The sequence below is a fragment of the Oncorhynchus nerka genome, linkage group LG18 (assembly GCF_034236695.1).
Source record: "Oncorhynchus nerka isolate Pitt River linkage group LG18, Oner_Uvic_2.0, whole genome shotgun sequence".
Taxonomy (NCBI): Eukaryota; Metazoa; Chordata; class Actinopteri; order Salmoniformes; family Salmonidae; genus Oncorhynchus; species Oncorhynchus nerka.
Window position 1 is genome coordinate 58,170,423 of NC_088413.1, and position 24,373 is coordinate 58,194,795.

The 24,373-nt window shown below is 42.3% G+C and overlaps 1 protein-coding gene across 2 annotated transcripts in view; it reads left to right on the forward strand.

Annotated features, from left to right (window-relative positions):
* The first annotated feature begins 302 nt into the window (after window positions 1-302).
* The window catches only part of LOC115146207 (calcium permeable stress-gated cation channel 1), a 34,153-nt gene continuing 10,082 nt past the window's right edge, over window positions 303-24,373 (forward strand). For both annotated transcript variants that reach the window (XR_010459767.1, XM_029688138.2), the window contains exons 1-7: window positions 303-697; window positions 915-1,042; window positions 15,009-15,269; window positions 18,739-18,818; window positions 22,150-22,237; window positions 22,754-22,791; window positions 23,738-23,880. Coding sequence is in view for 1 of the 2 variants with exons in the window: in XM_029688138.2 (XP_029543998.2) it covers window positions 15,057-15,269; window positions 18,739-18,818; window positions 22,150-22,237; window positions 22,754-22,791; window positions 23,738-23,880 (562 nt within the window). In the remaining variant the exon portion in view is untranslated. The remainder of the gene's footprint in view (window positions 698-914; window positions 1,043-15,008; window positions 15,270-18,738; window positions 18,819-22,149; window positions 22,238-22,753; window positions 22,792-23,737; window positions 23,881-24,373) is intronic.

Genomic DNA, 24,373 nt, shown 5'->3' on the forward strand with positions numbered 1-24,373 from the left:
AATGCAGCAACAAAAAAACAAAAAAACGAATTTCTTATGAGATTTTAGGATGATTATGTGAATGGTCACATTTCTCTCATGATGCTGTCAATTAAACAAAACACAGGTAGTCTATGATACAGTTAACACTGTCTGCTCACTGTATAATTCGAAACAACACTGTACATAACTAAGAAGATCTAAATGCATATTCCATTAAACTGATTGGGATCAAATGGTTGGCATGCAGATGCTGCATAGACGTTCAGCCTGGTCTCAAGTATTTCTAGCCATGGCCATCTTCTCTAGGCTACACATAGTTTTTTGTCTGCACAAGTCGCAAAGCGCATGTTTGTCAAAATTATTCTCCAACAGGTGGCAATGATGCTTCTTCAAACTCCCAGAGTGTGGCAGTGGTCTAAGCATTAACAGATGCATCTATTTGTAAAGCATACATACAGACAGTAGCTTTAGCTTACAATGATGGGCTACATGAATATGATATTGCTCCATATGAATTAAAACCGACTTCTTAAACGCAGCTCAATGTCATGTTAAATTAAAACATGTGTCGGCTAATAGACCCGCCATTTCACATTAAGTGTGAAAAAAGTGAACTGTCATAGCCGATGCAGATCTGATCATAGCCTATAAAAGTGCGGCATGTAGCCTAGTGGTTAAACCGAAATTTGCTAGATCGAATCCCCGCGCTGACAAGGTAAGAATCTGTCGTTCTGCCCCTGAACAAGGCAGTTAACCCACTGTTCAAACTGTAAATAAGAATTTGTTCTTAACAGACTAGCCTAGTTAAATAAAGGATACATAAAAAATAATAATACTCAATATAGAAATGCAGTCAAAACAATACCATATGGTCAATTGTCTATGCTAAACTACGTTTGTGCCCTTATCTTGGACTGGTGTCTAATTTACAGGCGGCCTGTTAGCCAACCCCTGAGCAGGTGGGAGTTTCTGCTCTTGTTTCTTGGAACTGATGCAAAATGAACAGCAGCAATGCAGCATCGTTCCCGACCGGACGCTAGCGATAAGAAGCATTTGAGAGGTAATCCACATTCATTGGGCGTTTAAATCAAATTTTGCTTTTGTGCAATCTAATTCTATTTGGCGAGCGGTTGCTGGTTTTGCTTAAGTTATACAGCTTTTAAAAAAGTGGGCGGGTTGACTGTTTTGATTGTAGCCTGATAGTAGCCTACAGCAGTGAACAGCTAATAAAACCAACGGAATCACAGGGACAATCGAAAACCTTGTCTCATGCATTCCAGGATAATCCACATTTCCCTAAAATGTTTGATGTGCAGCACTGGAGAATTGATGAAGACATCAATCAATGTAGGCTATTGGTTCATTTGAAGAACTTGTTGTAGTCTCTCGGTCTGTTAGGAAACAACTCTTTTTTTTCATAAAGGACCTATTTAGTTATAATGCGTGTCTGTAGGTCAGGATAATGTAATATTGTGCAGGTTTCAGTCGGTTAGTGCGACACTGAAGGTACATTGCATTTACATTGCAATTACATTTAGGTTGAAGGCTATAGCCTAATTAAATAAAACCAGCAACGGTTACACCAGCTTCTTCTAAGATGTCTGAAAAATGTGGTTTAGATTAGATTGCCATATCAGTGTGTTACTGCAATCACCAGTGGGATGTAAACTCAAACATTACCAATCCCCAAAGCAACATGGTAATTGCTACTCCACTTTAAATGATTGTATGCTTGCAGTCACACACGAGGCATTGAGAAGCCATTATTAGCAGCCATTATTAGCCCCTTTCTTAATTTTCTGTGATTTTTATTTAACTAGGCAAGTCGGTTAAGAACAAATTATTGTTTACAATGACAGCCTAGGAACAGTGGGTTAACTGCCCTGGGGCAGAACGACAGATTTTTACCTTGTCAGCTCAGGGATTCATTGGAGCAACCTTTCAGGTATTGGCCCAATGCTCTAACCACTAGGCTACCTGTCGCCCCCTGCATTTGGAAAGTATTCTGACCCCTTGACTTTTTCCACATTTTATTACGTTACAGCCTTATTCTAAAATGGATTTAAAAATAAATCCTCAATCTACACACATAATGACAAACAAAAACAGGTTTTTAGAAATGTTTGCAAATGTATTAAAAAAGAAGAAAAAAACTGATAATTATTTACATAAGTATTTAGACCCTTTGCTATGAGACTTGACATTGAGCTCCGGTGCATCCTGTTTCCATTGACCATCCTTGAGACGTTTCTACAACTTGATTGGAGTCCACCTGTGGTAAATTCAATTGATTGGACATGATTTGGAAAGGCACACACCTGTCTATATAAGGTCCCACAGTTGACAGTGCATGTCAGAGCAAAAACAAAGCCATGAGGTTGAAGGAATGGTCCGTAGAGCTCCAAGACAGGATTGTGTCAAGGCACAGATCTGGGGAAGGGTACTAAAAAATGTCTGCAGCATTGAAGGTCCCCAAGAACACAGTGGCCTCCATCATTCTTAAATAGAAGAAGTTTGGAACCACCAAGACTCTTCCTCGAGCCAGCCAAATGGAGTAATCAGGGGAGAAGGGCCTTGCTCAGAGAGGTGACCAAGAACCCGATGGTCACTGACAGCTCTAGAGTTCCTCTGTGGAGACATACATTTCTGCAGCACTCCACTATTCAGGCATTTATTGTAGAGTGGCCAGACGAAAACCCCTCAGTTAAAGGCACATGACAGCCCGCTTGGAGTTTGCTAAAAGGCACCTAAAGGTCTCTGACCATGAGAAACCAAAATCAAACGCTTTGGCCTGAATGCCAAGCGTCACGTCTGGAGGAAACCTGGCACCATCCCTACGGTGAAGCATGGTGGTGGCAGCATCAGAGACTGGGAGACCTGGGCGATTAGTCAGGATCGAGGGAAAGATGAATGGAGATAAGTAAAGAGATCCTTGATGAAAACCTGCTCCAGAGCACTCAGGACCTCAGACTGGGACCAAGGTTCACCTTCCAACAGGACAACAACCCTAAGCACACTGCCAAGACAACGCAGGAGTAGCTTCAGGACAGCTCAGATGAGCTGAAGGCAGTCATTAATGACCTTGGACCACAGAAGGTATTTTCACTGGTGCCAGACAATGCTGCAAACCATGAAGGCTGCTTGATGTAAAGTGGAGAAGTCCTACCCTGGTATCACACCCGTTGGCTGTGCTGCTCATGTGTTGAATCTGCTCCTCAAGGACATGGCACTGAAAACAATGGATACACTCTACAAGAGAGCCAAGGAAATGGTTAGGTATGTTAAGGGTCAGTAAGTTATAGCAGCAATCTACCTCAACAAACAAAGAAGAATAGAATAAGAGCACCACATTGAAGCTGCCCAGCAACACCCATTAGGGTGGTGTTGTCATCATGTTTGACAGTCTCCTGGAGGGGAAGGAGTCTCTCCCAAGAAATGGCCAGTGTGCCGATATGGACAGCCCCATCAAGAAGATCCTCCTGGATGATGTATTTTGGGACAGAGTGGTAAGCAGCCTGAAACTCCTGAAACCAAAAGCAGTAGCCATTGCACGGATTGAGGGAGACAGTGCCATCCTATCTGATGTTCAGACTCTTGCTTGCAAATGTAAGAGAAGAAATCCGAACTGCCCTGCCCACTTCACTGTTGCTCCAAGCAGAGGAAACTGCAGTTCTGAAATGCATCAAAAAGTGTGAAGACGTCTGCTTGAAGCCCATTCACGCCGCAGCGTACATGTTGGACCCCAAGTATGCTGGCAAGAGTATCCTGTCTGGTGCAGAGATCAACAAGACCTATGCTGTCATCACTACCGTGTCTCGCCACCTTGGCCTGGATGAGGGCAAGGTTCTTGGTAGTCTGGCGAAGTACACTTCCAAGCAAGGGCTTTGGGATGCAGATGCAATATGGTAGTCGTGCCAACATATCTCATCAGCCACCTGGTGGAAGGGACTTTGTGGATCTGAGGCTCTTTCCCCTGTTGCCTCAATCGTCCTCCAAATCCCACCAACATCAGCCACTTGAGAGTGCAACTGATTCTTGTTTGGGAACACACACACCAAAGCACGCAACCGGCTGACCAATACAAGGGTTGAAAAATTGGTGGCCATCCGGGCAAATTTGAGGCTTTTTGAGCCTGACAACGAGCCATCCTCAACAAGGTTGGACAGTGAAGATCAAATCAAATTTTATTTGTCACATACACATGGTTAGCAGATGTTAATGCGAGTGTAGCGAAATGCTTGTGCTTCTAGTTCCGACAATGCAGTAATAACCAAACAATGCAGATTCAGGCCTTAGCATCTGCTATTCAAGAGGTGGGCATTGAGGTCCAGGGAGAAGACATGGAAGCTGGAGAGGAAGACAACCAAAGCTTTAGTTTCTAGACTATCATGTATGTTGGAAAAATTTCTGGGAGATTTGTTGTTCAAGAGTTAACTCATTTAATTAAAGTTCAATTTGTAAATAGGTAAATTATTATATCCCTCCAATAAAAATCTATGTCTACTTATGATAAGGAAACATAAACCTTTTACCGTCTCCATATATGGTATATATTTCCAATGCAAAAAACATTACATTTTAAATGGTATTCATTTGCATATATTTTTGTTAATTCCATGGAAAGTTTCCACCTCTGAATATTCCCCAAAATGTTTAACCCTAAATACCATATAGCTTCCCTGTGACGTTTCATGCTATTCAATAGGAATGCACGATATATTGGTGAGCATATTGGAATCGGCTGATATTAGCTAAAAAGGCCAAGATCGGCATCGGCCCGATGTCTAGTTTAACGGCGATGTCAAAACTGACGTGCGTACCTAACGTACGCAGATGACGCCATGAAAATTACAGCGCTACACAGAACAAAAGCAGAAACGTACTAAGGGAACACTTCCAACAACTGTTCAAGTCGATCAGTCATTTGAAAGAGTAAGAAAATTTCAGCGAGACAACTCAAAGGCGAAATCCATTAACGCCAAGATAATGGAATTCATTGCCCTTGACAATCAACTTTCCTCTGTTGTGGATGATGTTGGTTTTTGCCAACTGGTCAAGCCCCGCTACACACTATTTTTCAGATGTTGCCCTACTTGAGTTACACAGTATTGTTGAAACGTACATCTATGAGCTACTTGCTATGGGTGTCACTGCTGTTAGCTTCAAGACTGACATTTGGACCAGTGACGTCAGCCCCATGAGCATGCTGAGTCTGACAGCACAGTGGGTCGACGAGGATTTCGTACAGAGGAAAGTCGTATTGCATGTTTAAGAATGTGCTGGTTCTCATACCGCTGCTGCCATTTCAATGGCATTTGAGAACATGTTTGAAACATGAACAAACTTCTAGTGCCATTCGAACAACTGACTCAAGAGAAGCTAATCAACTGCGTCTGCAGCAGAAGTGGGCAGACGCTAGGCCAATTTGTGTGCCACCTTATGGGACTCCCAACCACGGCCAGATGTGAGACAGCCTGAATTTGAACCAGGGACTGTAGTGATGCCTCTTGCACTGAGATGCAGTGCCTTAGACCGGTGTGTGTGAACTATTTAACTGTACTAGAATGCTTAAAATGTTTATCTTTTCTTTGGCAAGGAAAATATTGGATATCGGTATCGGCCAGAAAAATCATATCGGTGCATCCATACTATTCAACGGGAGTCCTCAGGGACTCCTTCCAACACAACCCAACTCAAACTTCCTCTCACATCAAATATATCTGTTTTCCCCATAGACATGTACCGACAGTGTCATGTATCTACCTCTCATTTGCCTTTGGAATTATACTTATATTACCCTCTCACAGGTCCCATTACTCCCAATCCATGACTCCCTACTGCCCAGGGCTATGCGGTCTGTATTGGACTGACCCCTCTGCCTCCAGACTGGTTTAGGCCTCATATTGGGGCTTTTGGTCTAGTTCTGAACTGTGGGACTCTGCTCCACTCACAGAGATTCAGTCAGACACCCCAGGAGCCCGGAGAGAAGCCTGGGATTTGTGGGTTTTACTCAGTGCCTCTAATTGGCTTCATTCGTGTAACTCCTCTGTCTGACTGTTACATGGGTGATATGTGAGTTGTGTTGATTAAATACATTAATGAGATTGTTTGCCAGTGCCCTTTTTTTTTAAATATGTCATTTGTTTGATCATAATCTATTGATGACTGGCAGATTTGATTTAGACATCACTGACTAGGAACAGAAATGTTATGAGGTTGTTTCGCCACTGTTTCTTATTCCAATCTAAGACAGTATATCTAGATGTTTATATAAGTAGCCTCTAGTTTTTATAGTATCATGAATGATCTTCCTTTGTAGCCTACAAAATGAGAGCTACTTAAACTGCCAGCCTGGCCACAATTATCAATGGCATAGTCTATACAGTAGGCGGGGTATACACACAGTGACAGTGCTCCTTAGGGAGCCTACTGAGCATGTTCAGTGCAAACAGGAAACAGGTGTTCAGTTTGTTGAACAAGGCCAGTGTGTGCAGTCATCAACCCCCACTTTAGAACAGGTGGAACAGCAGATTGTATCCCCTACGCCTCCTCCAGGCTGGGCCTCTTAAGGACTCCCCTTCTTCCCCCTGTGTCTATGGACAGATGGACGTTCCTCAGTAGCCTGTGGTCTGCAGACAACCAGAACTGCTCAGGCCTAAACCAACTGTGATACAGAAATAAACCTGACATAAAAACTAGCTTTATAACAGCGTTTTGCCTTTTCCAACAGAACCTACAGTATTAGTAGAAATATGGCGTTATGGCTTTACATTCCATTGTATAACTAATGACCATTAACAAAATAGGAGCTATTAGGGCTAGATTCAGTTTTTATCACTAGCTGTGTGATGCTGGTCATGCGTCTATCACATCCTTCTGTTTTAATTTTTTATTATTTTTATTTAACCAGGTAGGCTAGTTGAGAACAAGTTCTCATTTGCTACTGCGACCTGGCCAAGATAAAGCAAAGCAGTGTGACACAGACAACAACACATGGAGTAAACAAGTCAATGACACAGTAGAGAAAAGAAAGTATATACAGTGTGTGCAAAAGGCTTGAGGGAGGTAGGCAATAAATAGGCCATAGGAGCGAAATAATTAATAGATTAACACTGGCGTGATAAATGAGCAGATGATGATGTGCAAGTAGAGATACTGGTGTGCAAAAGAGCAGAAAAGTAAATAAAATAAAAACAGTATGGGGATGAGGTAGGTAGATTGGGTGGGCTATTTACAGATGGACTATGTACAGCTGCAGTGATCGGTTAGCTGCTCAGATAGTTGGTGAGGGAAATAAGTCTCCAACTTAAGCTTTTTTTGGTGTTTTTGATATTTATTATTTTTTGCAATTTGTTCCAGTCACTGGCAGCAGAGAACTGGAAGGAAAGGCGGCCAAATTAGGTGTTTGCTTTGGGGATGATCAGTGAGATATACCTGCTGGAACGTGTGGGTGTTATCGTGAACTGAGATAAGGCAGAGCTTTACCTAGCATAGACTTATAGATGACCTGGAGCCAGTGGGTCTGGCGACGAATATGTAGCGAGGGCCAGCCGACTAGAGCACACAGGTCGCAGTGGTGGGTGGTATAAGGTGATTTGGTAACAAACGGATGGCACTGTGATAGACTGCATCCAGTTTACTGAGTAGAGTGTTGGAAGCTATTTTGTAGATGACATCGCCGAAGTCGAGGATCGGTAGGATAGTTTGGCGGCGTGAGTAAAGGAGGCTTTGCAAAATAGAAAGCAGATTTTTATTTTGGATTGGGAATGTTTAATATGAGTCTGGATGGAGAGTTTACAGTCTAGCCAGACACCTAGGTATTTATAATTGTCCACATATTCTAGGTCGGAACCGTCCAGGGTGGTGATGCTAGTTGGGCGGGCGGGTGCGGGCAGCGAACAGTTGAAAAAGCATGCATTTGCTTTTATTAGCGTTTAAGAGCAGTTGGAGGCCACAGAAGGAGTGTTGTATGGCATTGAAGCTCGTTTGGAGGTTAGTTAGCACAGTGCTCTGTTATCAGAGCTCTGCTGCTCTATTGCTTCAAAATGGCAATGTTCACTCATCTCAATTCTTTAATTTGAGAGGATTATCGGCGGGCTTTACTCTGACCTGTGAAAAGTGAGAGTCAGAAACCACCCCGAGGAGTCTTTTGGTGTGTGTTTCAAAATCACTCTTGCATTTCAATTAGGAGGCTTCAGAACATTTCTTTAGCCTGCGGGGAGGACCTGCTACCTCTGCTTTAGCCTGTGGGGAGGACCTCCATCTCTGGACCTGCTATTGTTTTATTTATGCTAATTGCAAGCCCTCTGAGAGGGTCCTTTTATAGAGGTCGCCCGATTTAATCGGAATGGCTGATTTTAAATGAGGACCGATTTCAAGTTTTCATAACATTTGGAAATTGGTATTTTTGGACACAGATTTTGCAGTTTTTAATTTTTTTATGTAATTTTTTAACACCTTTATTTAACTAGGCAAGTCAGTTAAGAACACATTCTTATTTTCAATGACGGCCTAGGAACGGTGGGTTAACTGCCTTGTTCAGGGGCAGAACGACAGGTTTTTACCTTGTCAGCTCGGGGGATTCAATCTTGCAACCTTACTGTTAACTAGTCCAACGCTCTAACCACCTGCCTCATTTTATTAAACTTATCTTATAAAAAATCAATCAATCATAATCACTAGTTAACTACACATGGTTGATAATATTACTAGTTTATCTAGCGTGTCCTGCGTTGCATAAAATCGATGCAACGCAGGGAGATGATTTAACAAAAGCGCATTTGCGAAAAAAGCACAAGTACCTAACCATAAACACCAATGTCTTTTTTTAAATCAATACACCGAAGTATATATTTTTAGCTAAAAGAAATCCAAGTTAGCAGGCAATATTAACCAAGTGAAATTGTCACTTCTCTTGCATTCATTGCACGCAGAGTCAGGGTATATGCAACAGTTTGGGCAGCCTGGCTCATTGCGAACTAATTTGCCAGAATTTTATGTAATTATGACATAACGTTGAAGGTTGTACAATGTAATATTTAGACTTAGGGATGCCACCCGTTATATAAGATACAGAACGGTTCCGTATTTCACTGAAATAATATACGTTTTATTTTCGAAATTATAGTTTCGGGATTTGACCATATTAATGACCTACGGCTCCTATTTCTGTGTGTTATAACTAGCTCTATGATTTGATAGAGCAGTCTGACTGAGCGATGGTAGGCAGCAGTAGGCTCGTAAGCATTCATTCAAACAGCACTTTATTGCGTTTTGCCAGCAGCTCTTCGCAAGCCCAGCGCTGTTTATGACTTCAAGCCTATCAGCCAAATGGCTGGTGTAACCGATGTGAAATGGCTGGCTAGTTAGCGGGGTGCACGCTAATAGCATTTCAAACGTCACTCGCTCTGAAACTTGTAGTTATTCCCCTTGCTCTGCATGGGTAACGCTGCTTCGAGGGTGGCTGTTGTCGATGTGTGCCTGGTTCGAGCCCAGGTAGGAGCGAGGAGAGGGACGGAAGCTATACTGTTACACTGGCAATACTAAAGTGCCTACAAGAACATACAATAGTCAAAGGTATATGAAATACAAATGGTACAGAGAGAGAGATAGCCCTATAAATACTATATTAACTACAACCTAAAACCTCTTACCTTGGAATATTGAAGTCTCGTGTTAAAAGGAACCACCAAGTTTCTTATGTTCTGAGCAAGGAACTCAAACGTTAGCTTTTTTACATGGCACATATTGCACTTTTACTTTCTTCTCCAACACTTTGTTTTTGCATTATTTAAACCAAATTGAACATGTTTCATTATTTATTTGAGACTAAATTGATTTTTATTGATGTATTATATTAAGTTAAAATAAGTGTTCATTCAGTATTGTTGTAATTGTCATTAATCCCCCCCCAAAAAATTAAATCGGCCGCTTTAATCGCTATCTGCTTTTTTTGGTCCTCCAATAATCGGTATCGGCATGGAAAAATCAGAATCAGAATCTAGTCCTTTATTCCCAGAGTGACAGACCGTTGTCGAGGTGACGAAGGTGGTTGAGTCAATTTGAGTTCACACTTTATTTCTGTTTAATTTCTCTGCCATGACCGGACTCTCTTCCCCTGGTGACATCTGCACGCTGAAGCAGGTCGCGTTAATGAATCTGGGTCTGACAGAAGGTTTTACTGTCCATGAATCCTTCTCTTTATATGTTTTATCTGCATTTAATACGGTAGGCAATGTCAGATACTGCATGGAGTCAGGTGGGCGCAGGATGTCTTTGATCTGCCACATATGTTTCAGCACTGTTGTTACCCATGGGCTAACCCTTTGCAACATGTACAGCATTTGTCATTACTGTCATGTACAGCTATATTTTTGTTGACCTCTTTAGAAGTGAGATGCCTTTTCATAACTCCCATAATTCCCATTTATAAGACACTTACTTATAAGATGAATATTGATTGGGCACATCTCAGAATCGTTGGCTGCTTTGTGTGATAATTCTTGAACATCACTCTCTGTTCCTTGTTCTACTTCATTTAATGATTGAATCAGATTCAGATGGCATGCCTACTAATTATTCAATATTAAACTGATTTATGGCAGAATGCCGAGTATTGGCATTAGTCATGTAAACACCTTACTCTGCTTATCTTATCTGTTTTTCTGACCAATGTTTCGATTTATTAGGACATATAAACAGCTTAATCGGTGTTCCAGTTGTGTATTTGATCTGCGCATGTGCTAGCACCAGATAGCGCAAGCTTCCCTCTTATGCGTGACTGAAAGGTTGCGTCTTATCAATTGTTTCCACACACAAAATGTATTTAATCAAACTCTCAAACAAATAGCATCTAAAAAAATAACAAGGTCACTGTTGGTAGAACGTTTATTTTGATTGGCAAATTTCTGCATTTATCAAAAGTCTCATCAGTAGACAAGATTATTAGGGAAATCGTACTTCTTACAAAGCATGTAAACATTTTAAACAAACTATATTAACCTAACTATCCAAAATATTACCATTAGTGTGTTCCTCTCATGCACTGGCAGAAACATTGATCAGAAAACTGGACATGATTACAACCCACTCCAACTGAAAATGACTTTCAGTCAGTATCCTGAGGTACAAACATGGACTAGGCCTACCTCAGTTGGCCTTTGTAACGTAATGTGCTGTTTGCTGGCTTGATTTGTGTTTCACAATAACCTATTGAAGGGGTACTCTAATTGGGATGAGACAGCTGTTGGTCAGAGATGCAGATAATGGATTTCAGAGAATGATTTGACTGAACTGGTTGTGAGTAATGGGTAGAAGCAGACCCATTGAACTGTTTGCATTGCAGGTTTAGTGTTACCCAGATTTACCCTTTCAGGGTTTGTTTGTATAAAGTATTTTTCTGAGCATCGTGGCAGCAAAACCTCAGTTGAGCGAGCGCGCGTATGCGCACACACACACACACATCCACTTCTGCTGTTTTTCTGGTGCATTGAGCAAATTAGCCGGTCTGAGCTAGCATTGCTCTTTTTTAAAATTTAAATTGCCTCCTCGTCTTAACTGAGGTTTCAGGATCAGCTCTTTTCCCATCTGCTTTTTGATGCTCTGGCCAGATGAGCCTCTTCCTAGTACTGCCTGCCAGCCAGTCATGGGAGAGAGGCACTTTTATAGCCTGAGCCAAAAATCCTGTTTCTAATCTGCTGCATTGGCTCATTGTTCTTATTCAGGAATGAGGATCAGAGGAACGATCAGAACACCCAAGGCTCTAATATTCCCACAGCAGGCAACAGAATCTGAAGGACTTATAGGAAAGTGTTTGTACATTTTACTTGATTGCCTTTTTTTAAACCCGGCTGCCGTTTTGGAGGTGGGAATCATAAGTGAGTGTGTGTGGGTGTTTGTTTGTGAGGAAATGTGTGTGTGTGTGTGTGTGTGTGTGAGCCACATAGACTTTGTGAGGGGTGGGGTGTAGTACTGTACAAAAGTGTAGCGTAAACTGCTGAGTCGCATTGCTTGAGACTGAAGTTGGTTGTAGTGCCCCATGACCTGACACAGTGGGTAGCCCACAGCATCCTGCCCTGCAGTGTGGAGCTTCTGTACAGTAGAGGAGGCACACATCACATCAGGAGCAGGATCCAGCCCTCTGGTGATGAAAGACTCAGGAGGGATGCTATAGCTAGCAAGGAGTGGCTATGGAGGAAGGGGAGGGACATCTCAGTGAGCCGATGCAGGTCTGTCTGAACTACAGTATGTTAAGCTCTTGTTTGTTGGAGAGTGAGTATCACTACCTTAGATTGTCGGGCTGTTTCCCTGTGTATTGTATATCTCTCCCTGTGCACGGCCGTTCAGTTTTGTGGTCTGCTCTGGCTCACCAAGTGATGCAGTCACAGCTACTGTCTTTAGTGAATGGTTATTGGTTATATTTAATTTATGTAATATTCATCTCAATCCTTATCATTTAATCTATAACTAGTATGATAGAGCATCACCATTATACACTAAAGTAAAATAATATCATTTTAATACATGTCATGCAAGTCTCTTGTGCTTTTGGTTACTGATGGGTTGGGCCACAGTTGGGCGTTTGTGTTATTCCATCATTTTGTTTGTGTTTGCATAAACAGCAGTGTTCATTGTTGGATAGCCCTTTCCGATATCACATTACTGTGTCTCTGGCTGTATTGCTTGTTGGAAGAGCGCTTTTGCTTCAAGTCTAGTCAGCTTATTTTTTACTGTGCACAGCTGTACTGTAGTTAAGTGGTTAGAACTCTTATTGGAAGTGAACACTCATTTAACAGATAATAAAAATGGCATGCTGGGACAGTGAGGAGGGCAAATTCGATCACTAGTGTAGAAATGCATCTCCTCAGAGACACCGTGTTGGGTCTGATTTTGGTCCTGTATCCATGGGAACTTCCCTCCCAGTGTTGTCCTCAGAGAAACCCAGATGCTCTGGGCAGCAGACAGATGCTGCACAATGATCTGATACCAATCTCTTCACAGATAGCTCTCTACATGAGTGTGCCCAGTGTGAAGTATATGCCTAGTGGTTTTATAGCTTTTTAATGTAATTTTCAAATCTCCATTCATGTAGCCATGTCCCAGTCTGATTTTTGCATCTGCTAGCAGTTCATCAGCTCGCCCAGGAAATATATGCTTGTTGCTCCTGCTCTCCATCTGCACAGCGAGCGCCCCATGGTGTACTCTAACATCACATACCGTAAAGTGCCCTAGATTCACAGGAAGTGACGTCATTGACGCAGTCAAATCACACCAAAGTGCAGTCCATTAATGTTTTGAGGGTTTGGATGCCCAGTAGCGTTTCCTTGCTCTCTGCAGTTTTGGCTGCCTTTTTACTGCTGCAAATAACTGACTCAGTTATTTGTGGAACCTTAAAACTAAAGCATAACCTTGTTAAACATGTCTCCTACTCATGTCTAAGTATTAGTTTGCAGTACAGCAAGGTTCAGATAGGGGATGATATTGACTTTACTGTGTCCATTTGTAGAGTGAAAAGTGTATACAAATACTGTAGAGCTAAGAGATGATCTTTGTATTGATTGGTCAGAGAGCTTGGGAGTGTACGTAGCTGCAGTTAGCTTGCTCAGACCCTGACCGAGGCCACAGCAGCGTGAGTGATGTGCTTATCTGTGTTCTCATCCATACCCAGGGAAATCCACAGATGCCGTCAATAAACTATGTACCTCAGCAAGCTGCTCATGGATCAGTTGAGTACACAGTGAAAAGCCTCTAAGCTACGCAGTATCATGAATTACTTCATTTTTACAATGCCAATTTAGTGTACATCACCTCATTTATTGTAAGCAGTGTTGTGGTGCATACTCTAATCAATATTTTCCTGCTCCTGTGGTTCATCTCTTGCTCATGATTTGTGGTTCTTTAATAAGTCATTCTGCTGGGAATGAAGCTGTATCTGTAGGCTACCCCACTGAATTGTTCACAGCGGCCAGGCTATGTGACCTGTCCACTTCCTGTCTGTCTGTGGGCCAGTGAAGATTGACGGCCGCTCGTTATCTCCACATGGCGCTCCAGTCCACTGCTGCTCTGCGTTCACACGGCTTTATAGAGACCATCCATGGCTTTTTAATAGACCTTCATGACTTCCTCATACTCAGCTCATGGTGAAAGCCACACGCTTGTGATACTAGGACTGGCATCACTCTGCCATGGCCTGTTGACAAGACCAGGGAATATCATTACTGCTTGATAACCACTCGGTGGGTGTTTCACCAGCCATAAATGTCATGACTGACTGTTGATGGGGTGAAAAATAGCGGAGGCACATGTTAAACCTGTCCTAGTTTTTAAGATCCAACTATAACCAGAATGTTTGATTTACGGCTTAGTTTTCTCTGAGAGAGGAACAATAATATGCCTCGGTATGATGACAGCCTACGGTCTTTTGACAGGTTGTCTGTTTTTATCACTGGGAAGATACTTCAGATGATGGCTGTGCTGTTTAGTAAGACATCCAGGCTATTGGATATGCACACTTACTGCAATATCCCCAAGGATAGAAAGGACTCTACAGAGGGTGTTTGGTTACAGTTTCAGGAGTCACTTCTTGTTTAATGTGTGGGGTGCTCTGGAATCAGACTAACAAATAGGCCTTTTGTATTGGGGTGAATGGGAAAACGACAAACTACTATGGCAACAAGCGACATGAAGGAAGCTCATGCCAAACATTATCTCATTGGATTGATGAAGCTATTAGTTTTCACCTGGTCCTTTGTGACCTCCAGATAAAATGTGTTTTGTGTGTGTAGGCACACAGACCAAGGTCAATGCCATGCCACTTGGGTCTGAAGGCATTGGAGGGATCCTCTTTGTGCATGTACAGACAGGCTGAGAGTGGCCCATAGGGAATCCACACTGTTGTCCTATTTTTATTAGTCGTATGTACAGGATACACATGGTGTTCACCGTCCAACTAAATGCTTATTTGTTGTTTCCTTCTTTACAATTGCATACTTTTTCAATACTAATCACTTTACTGTTTCTCTCCTCAGTTGTGTTTGTATGACTTCAGCCCCTGAGACGTAGGCAGAGGCTCACTCATGGCAGACTCTAAGCTGTTTGTGACGGGGGCGCCCCCTCTGGATGTGAGGGATATGGAGCTGGATGTGCTGGGCTTCCTGGACTCTCTGGGGGAGGACAACATCACTGCAGCAGAGAGGTGCTATCGCTCCCACTCCCGCAGCAGTGTCCTGCAAGGCCTTCCCTTTGGAGGGGTGCCCACGGTCCTCGCCATTAATGTTGTCATGTGGATGGTATGTTGCTGACACAGAGATGTGTATATACACACACACACACACACACAGATACATGTATGTTCGCGCATGCACACTACAGTGTTACGACAATCTCAACCTTTCATTTAATCTCTGATGCCATGATAGTAAACATTGTTTAGTATCACGTTTTAGTACACTTTCTTATCCTTCCCAGATAGAGGAAGTGGTATGATATGAAAACAAAGCCAATAAAAAGCTAAGCCTCTATCTTGACAACTCCACTTACTCTACCTACAAAGCCTTCACATTCGTATGCACATGATGCATAGACCGTACTCATTCTCCTCCTCTCTCTAGCACCGTGTGTTGCCATGCTCATACTGTTTCTAAATATGCAGAAGGATTACCCTCCCCACTCCAGGATAATAATAGATATAAAATGAGTGAATGGACACATCTGTTCCACTGTCAGTTCTTGTCAAACTAGATTCCCTCTCTGTTTATCAGTCTGTCTACCAGCCCTGTTTAATTGACTCACTGTGATTGTTCCCTGGTTGTCAGGACAACACAGAAGGTTAATAGCAGTGTCTTAACGAAGGGTCCAAATGAAGTCAACTTGATTACCCCCATGTGACGGCAGCATGCCTCTGCACCAATCAGAACTTCACACAGAATAATAATCTGTGGGGCATCAGCAGAACATGGACACCCACGCAGGGACAAGAAATAGAAGACAGTAGAGAGAGGTGGAGAGAAACAGGGATATCATCTATGCAGAGAGCTTGCGAATTGCATTTGGCTATGAAAGTAAAAGCAGAATTTATTAATCTCATCACCGCTTAATCCAATACCTTGTCAAACATTGTCCTCATTACCCATGCATGGCTTTACACCATTAGGTAATGTATAGTTCAACCTCTTTAATGAGAGATCTTGCTTTTCTTTTAACAACATTATACTCCTTACCCAGTACCCAATATCTCATCTAGCCAGCAGATGATTTACAGTGCATTCAGAAAGTATTCAGACCTCTTGACTTTTTCCACATTTTGTTACGTTAAATAAAGCCTTATTCTTATTAGTTTTTTTCCCCTCCGTCAATCTACACACAATACCCCATAATGACAAAGCAAAAACAGGTTTTTAGAAATGTATCACAACCCAGAAAGGTTTCCTCCAGACGTGACACTTGGCATTCAGGCCAAAGTGTTCAATCTTGGTTTCATCAGACCATGTTATTTTTTTTACTGGTTTTTGCTTTGTCATTATGGGGTATTGTGTGTAGATTGACAGAGGGGAAAAAACTATTTCATATATTTTAGAAAAAGGCTGTGACCTACAGTGTAACAAAATGTGGATAAGGTCAACGGGTCTGAATACGCTATTCATTTTATAGATCTATTCCACAGGATATTGTGTAAAATGAGAGATGATCATGTTTTTTCCATACAGTGTATTATGTGCTCTCCAACACATTCTCTCTCTTTCTCCTTCATAATGATTCCCTGGTTCTCACTTCCTGTGTGTTTTGAGAGCAGGGGACAGGGGTCTATTCACAGTTGTCTTGCTATTAACCAGTGGGCCTAGATGTTTTTGTTCCAGCCCCAAACCTTTATTTAAATGTTTTGTCTGATAAGAAAATTAAACAATACAATGTGCTGCGCTAGTCAGTAGCAGGCACTGCAAGAAGCCTCTGTAGTGACGTAGCTACTGACTGGTTGGCTAGCTGAGACCGAAGAGACGAGAACGTTTTTCTAACTGAAGTATATATTCTGACAGTGACACAGTGCCCTCCTGTGGACTGAAGCAGTACTACAACATTTAACCCTGTTTTTAAAATTAGCAATGTTGAGGTGGTAGAACTGGCTAAATGAAGTGAATCATTAGAGGTCTTATAACCTATTCCATTCTACAGGTAAACATTTCCATATAGGCTATGTAACTTTAAAAAATAATAATAAAAAATAAAAGCTTATTAAATTGGTGAAATTATTTAATTGAGCATTTATTTTTGTTCCTATTTTATTCACTTAGCTATTTACTTTTTCTAGTGTTGCATTGTCAAGTAAGTAAGCATTTCATTGCAGTGAGCATTTCATGTGTATATGAAAAATAAACTAACTTGAACTTTGATGGGGAGAGGAGAAAAGATGGCCATTTTAGTGTTTGTTCAGAATATTGAAAATTAAGGGCCTACGCATTTATCTGACCTCAAATGTTGTCATTTGAAAATCTCACACTAGATGGTAGAACTGACGAGGTCTTAACTTATCCATTCTACAGGTACATTTTTAGGGGCTTATGTTTCTTTGTATTCATATAGCCTATATTGCTTCTTATCTGTCATATTCAGTTGTGTTATGCGCACACTTGAATTTGTCTTTACAGTTGAGATGCCCTGGTCATGTCAGTATACAGTAACTCTAAAGAGCAACTGGCCCTAAAAGTCAACTTCTTTAGAAAACAGCATGTGGCTTCGATATGAGTCAGGATCATTTTGGTCATGAAATCGGTCTCATCCAAAACTGAGTTTTGTGAGACTTGTGGTCATGACTGCATCACAACGTAAATTAAGGTTGGTTTTGTTTCAATCCTGCCCACAGCTGGCAGCACACAAGTAATCATCAAACTTAAAGGTGTGCAACATGAACATATGGTCTCATTTACATTGTAAGTTATTCACCATCTCTAACTAGCCCTGGAGATGGGCTATCCAAAGTCAGTCAGGTCGCACACCAGCTGGCTGACGCTATCAGGCGCAATTATTTGGCTAACCCTTCCCACCTGCGAACACGCGAGACACCCACACCCCGAAACTTACTCGCGTTTGAGTCCAGTCGTGTGACCGCCAGCATTTCTTAATGACTCAAATCATCTAAAACGAGGCCATTTGCCCTTTCAAACTAGACACGACAGACAAGACACAGAGACTGCAACAGAAGAATAGGTGCTGGAGAAAATCCCCAGATTGCACAGAGACCTATATTTGAAGTTGTCGGGTCGTTTTTGGCAATACACTATAGATGTATGTGTTTCAGAGAACAGAGATCCACAATAGCAACTAATTGAGTACTTGCAGTGTCTGCTGTGGGAAGGTACAAGTTACCTGAAAAATATCTAGTCTTTCAATGTTCTAATCTCTCAATATTCCTCTCAAAGTGCACCAAATTCATGCATTTTGCTGTTGAAATTCCATACTGTCTTTGCGCTAAGCTCCCATTGTCTTCAAATCATAGAAACGCCACTGCTATTGACTACACTAGCCTGACTATACATCCTGACCCCTCCTTGGTAGTTTCCAAGACAACCAACCACATACAACTCTTAGGAAAATAGATTGTTATTGCTGCTGAATATTATTTGTGCATTCCTCATATTTATTTCCATCTGAAAATCCATGATGTACATGCAAGTCAAAAAAAAAATATGTTTAAGACTTAAATGAGAGATGGGTGAGTGTTCTGAGGAGCTCCTTATGTCCTATAACTCATTCTTTATATTTCAGTTTCTGTTACTGATCTTCTCCTGTTTGAGGAAGGCTGCGTGGGACTATGGCCGTCTGGCTCTATTGATGGAGAATGACAGGTACAGTAAAGCCTTTGCTCTCATCCTCCATTCATACTCCGTATGTTATAGGTTTGGTTTATGAGTTGAGGCAACACTCAAGATCTCCATACCAGACCTATGCTTTCAATGTATTCAGTATATTATAATTCATGACCACTTGACAATGCTCCTTGATATTAGCTCCCCCTCCTGAGAAGGCATGGTACTGCTCAGGCATTCTCATACTAATAATAGCCATATCTGCAAATCGTCATATCTAGGAGAACCAAATTTCAAAGGCTGGGCCAAATATAGTGTATAGGAGGTCATACAAGAAGTTCTGTAGTGATTCACATGTTGATGTAAAGAATATTTACTGGTGTGTAATGAGGAGCAACCAGGTATGAGGCCAAAGGTATGGCAATTAAATCTGTCAGCCCAACTGATTGGCAAACGTACTGCAAATTAAGAAGTCATGTGACTAAACTAAAAAGAAATAGAAAATATACTATGAAACAAAGATGAATGATAGTAAAAAGCTTTGGAGCACCTTAAATGAAATTTTAGGACATTTTTGGCTCCATTCATTGAATCCAAGCCCATTCATCACAAAGCCCTGGCAAGATTAGCAAATTTAGGGATGACATGCTAGCAACAAACGCTGACACTACACATCCAAGTATATCGGACCAAATTATGAAAGAATTGTACTTTTGAATTCCGCGAAGTCTGTGTGGAAGAGGTGAAAAAATAGTCTTTCAACAATGACAAGCCACCGGGGTCTGACAATCTGGATGGAAAATGACTGAGGATAATAGCAGATAATATTGCCACTCCTATTTGCCACATCTTCAATTTAAGCATATTAGAGTGCGTAAAGTCATTCCGCTACCCAAGAATAGTAAAGTCCCCTTTACTGACTCAAATAGCCGACCAATCAGCCTGTTACCAACCCTTAGTAAACTTCAGGATTTTTTTTTTTGACCAAATACAATGCTATTTCATTGTAAACAAATTGACAATAGAATTTCAGCATTTCAGAAGGACACTCATCAAGCACAGCACTTACACAAATTACTTATGACTGGCTGAGAGAAATTGATGATTGTGGGGGCTGTCTTAGACTTCAGTGCAGCTTTTGACATTATCGACCATCGTCTGCTGCTGGAAAAACATATGTGTTATGGATTTACACCCCCTGCTATAATGTGGATAAAGAGTTACTTGTCTAACAACTCAGAGGGTGTTCTTTAATGGAAGCCTCTCAAATATAATCCAGTTAGAATCAGGAATTCCCCAGGGTAGCTGTTTAGGCCCCTTGCTGCTTTTTTTTTGTTGCTAACGACATGCCACTGACTTTGAGTAAAGCCAGAGTGTCTATATATATGCGGATGACTCAACACTACACACGTCAGCTACTACAGCGACTGAAATGACTGCAACACAACAAAGAGCTACTGTTAGTTTCAGAGTGGGTGGCAAGGAATAAGTTAGCTCTAAATATTTCTAAAACTAAAAGCATTGTATTTGGAACAAAACACTCACTAAACTTCAACTAAATCTTGTAATAAATCATGTGGAAATTAAACAAGTTGAAATGACTAAACTGCTTGGCGTAACCCTATATTGTAAACTGTCATGGTCAAAACATATTGATGCAGGTGTAACTAAGATGAGAAGTCTGTCTATAATAAACCGATACTCTGCCTTAACAACACTATCAACAAGGCAGGTCCTACAGGCCATAGTTTTGTCGCACCTTGACTACTGTTCAGTCGTGTGGTCAGGTGCCACAAAAAAGGACAGGAAAATTGCAATTGGCTCAGAACAGGGCAGCACGGCCCAAGGATGTACACAGAGCTAATATTAATAATAAGCATGTTAATCTCTCCTGGCTGAAAATGGAGGAGAGATTGACTTAATCACTACTTTTATTTATGAGAGGTATTGACATGTTGAATGCACCGAGCTGTCTGTCTAAACTACTGGCACACAGCTCGGACACCCATGCATACCCCACAAGACATGCCTCAAGTCCAGAACAGACTACAGGAGGAACACAGTACTACATGGAACTCTATTCCACATCAGGTAACTGACGCAAGCAGTTCCCCTTATGGAACAGCGGGGACTGTGAAGCAACACAAACATTGGCACCGACACATGCGCGCGCGCACACACACACACACACACACACGATAACATGCGCGCTATACGTACACATGGATTTAGTACTGTAGATATGTGGTATTGGTGAAGTAGGGACCTGAGGGCACACAGAGTGTTGTGAAATCTATGAATGTATTGTAATGTTCTTAAAATTGTATAAACTGCCTTAATTTTGCTGGACCCCAGGAAGAGTAGCTGCTCCCGGGGATCCATAATAAGTACAAAATACTTTGAAAATACTCTGTTTTCCCTGGCTTTCTTGCTTTGAATGAGCTGTTACAGAATTGCATTGCTTTACTATAATTCGTTTTTAATCACTTTTTACACACATCACAATCTGTGAGTATCTATTTTTGTTCCAAGATCTCCAATGTTGATACCATAATATTCATAAAGCATTCATGGCACAGACACACACACACACACACACAGTAGCTTTGTAGGAGGATTCTGATTTTTCTGACTCTTAGGACTTTTTTTTGCTTTCGAAGTGGTCTGAGGTCCAGTCAGTAGTCTGTGTGGGTCTGCAGATTGAGGCTCTGCAACAGCTTACTTCTGCCTGACTTGGAGCTACTCTCCAGTGAGCGTGGGGTTGATTAGTTCTGCCTGACCAGCAGCGGCTCTCTGCTACCCCCGAGTCAGCGACATCTGCCGAGCGGGCTGCCGTCGTGCTAATTCAATTATACCGCTTAAAGTGTCTCGCTGTCAGCGACGTCGCCACGAGAGAAGCACCACCAAACTTAATCATCACAATGCTTCATTGGATTCCAGGAACCCTGTCTAGCTCCTTTATTTTCCCTCATATCATTGATATCTCAGCTGCGCTGGAGAACCCTCTGTTTCAGTTTGACTTGAGTTCTAAGAGGAGTACAGGGGCCTGCATGGTAAAGCTATTAGACCCAGCCAACACTATTAGCACTCATGCTGTCTGCAAGCTCTGTGCCCACCTGTCTGTGGGAAGGAAAGGATATTAACTTCCCACAGTCACTCAACGCTGTCCATGTGACTGTCTAGAAATCATCCTTCCAAGAATGTGTTTAATGGCTGTAGTCTCATATTGCGCTGACTTGTTGCTCATGCAGTACAGTATCTTCCCTCATGGGATGGCAATCTACATGATAAGCTTCCTTCCCTCCTATTCTGTAGGAAGGAACACATTGTCCATCAATATGATAATCCTGGTATTTCTTCTGTTTCTCAGCCTCACGTCCTTGTTCTACGGAGAGCAGAGTGAGAAGGAGAAGTCCCCGTCAGAGTCCAGCCCTTCAGACTCCGAGACCAAGGACTTGGTGAGTCCAACTGTTATTATGGCTCCAACTCCAGACCGTAGGATCGGTCTAGGGGTATAGCTTATGAAGGGTGACCTTTTTGAGTGTGAATAAAAGTGGGGCACACCTTTTTCTGACACTTGACCAAAGCACTTGTCCTTAATTGAGTTGATAAAACGTCCAACTGCACAAACAAAATATGAAAAGGCGGACAGTTCAGACAATGACTTCATAGACACCTGCGTGACTGGTTAGGGTCACCACCACCATCGACGTGACACACCATGTTTATGATGGCGTAGGACTGACTCAGACATGAGGTCTTCTCCAAGAGTTTGACAGCAGTAAAGTCGTTTATGCCTCAGACTAGACCTATTAAAGCCCCATTATCCTCTCAGCTCGTAGACCTTAATGTTATGCAAATGACAGATGCGCGGCGAGCCAGGCGTGCTGTGCAATGCCTACCACATAGTCTGTCAGCGATTTGTATTTAATAAGCGATCCACTGAATGTTTTATGTCTTTGCTCCATCTCTAGGGCTTCTGCTCTTGGCTTACAACAATCTATCATATGAAGTAAGTGTAAAACTCTTGACCCTTGAACTCTCAACCCCATCCTCGCTTCTATCCTCTTTTATTGCTCTTCTCTTCAATGTTGTCATCCCAAAACGCGAACTCGTGTTAAATCTCATTAAGCAGTGAAAACAAACGAGTGTGTGCTCATGGGATCATTTGTGCCATGATTTACCAGAGTATCTGCACTTGGTTGAGTCTGACTCACTTTCACTCAACAAATTTAGGCCCGTAAAACAGTGACTTCCTCTGTGTCCATGGTTTCCAAAGTATTATGGTGGAGTTTGGGTGCATCTGGGTGCTGTTTTTAGTCCTTGTGTTAGTAGCTGACTGTATACCTCACCCTGGGATCCCTGGAAAAGTGCTAACCCACCCTGATAGAGCTTTATGGCCTGCCTCCCTTTATGACCTGCCTTTAGAGCCTGGCCTGCCTCCCTGCTGTGGGACCAGCAGGCACCTCCTGTTTTTTCAGAGACAAGTGGGTTTTCGGACCCTCCACTTGGGCTCCCCTTAGCCACCACAGGTTTGGCAGGAGTGGAGTGGCGTAGTTACACTGAGGCTTGAGGAGCAGGCCCCACAATATCACTACCGTGGAGTACCTCTGAATCTGTCTTGGCACAGAAGACGATTCTACACTTCCCTCCACAATCCCACACTCTTAAGGGAAAAAAGGTGCTATCTAGAACCTAAAAGGGTTCTTCGGCTGTCTCTGTAGGATAACCTTTTGAAGAACCTTTTTGGGTCCCAGGTATAACCTAAAAGGGTTATGTTATGGGGACAACCGAAGAACCGTTTTGGAACCCTTTTTTCAAAGTGTTTTTTTCAATGTATTTTTAATTTCACCTTTATTTAACCAGGTAGGCCAGTTGAGAACAAGTTGTCATTTACATCCCAGCCTGCTGATTCTGCCACCCTGGGAAGATCCTCTCTCTCTGTGTTGTCTCTCCAGGGATGATGAGATCAGGAGTAAATGTGGCATCGACGCTACCACCTACCTGTCCTTCCAGCGCCACATCATCCTGCTCATGACCGTGGTCTGCCTGCTGTCTTTGGCCATCATCCTGCCTGTCAACTTTTCCGGGAACCTCCTAGGTAATTTAGAGGGAGGCCTTGGCCCGTGTTGGGAGGCCCAGGGATATCCTAACGGCAGGGGAGGTAGAGGGGCAGCTCGCAAGGAGAGACCAGGCCACACATGCATATGCAAACACACAGATGCACGCGTACACACACACACACACGTGGGTGGGCTTGCACACACACACACCACAGTTATAAACACAAACTGACAAAGTCTGTCCAGGGACATCCGAAACGTAGGCCACACAGTCAAATACGCGCACACACACACACACACACCACAGATACAAACACAGACAGACATTGTCTGCAATTTGACTTACTGCTCAATTGAGTTACATTAGTGGTATTTAACTTAGGCCTTCCCCAAGCAAAGTATGAATATGAAAACTTTAATTTCCTCCCGACATACACTTTGGTGTCAGAGGTTGTTAGCTGTAATGGATAGTAGAGTAGATGACAGTTGGCAGTTAAATGTTGCGCAAGCTCCCATATAGAATGTAAAGCA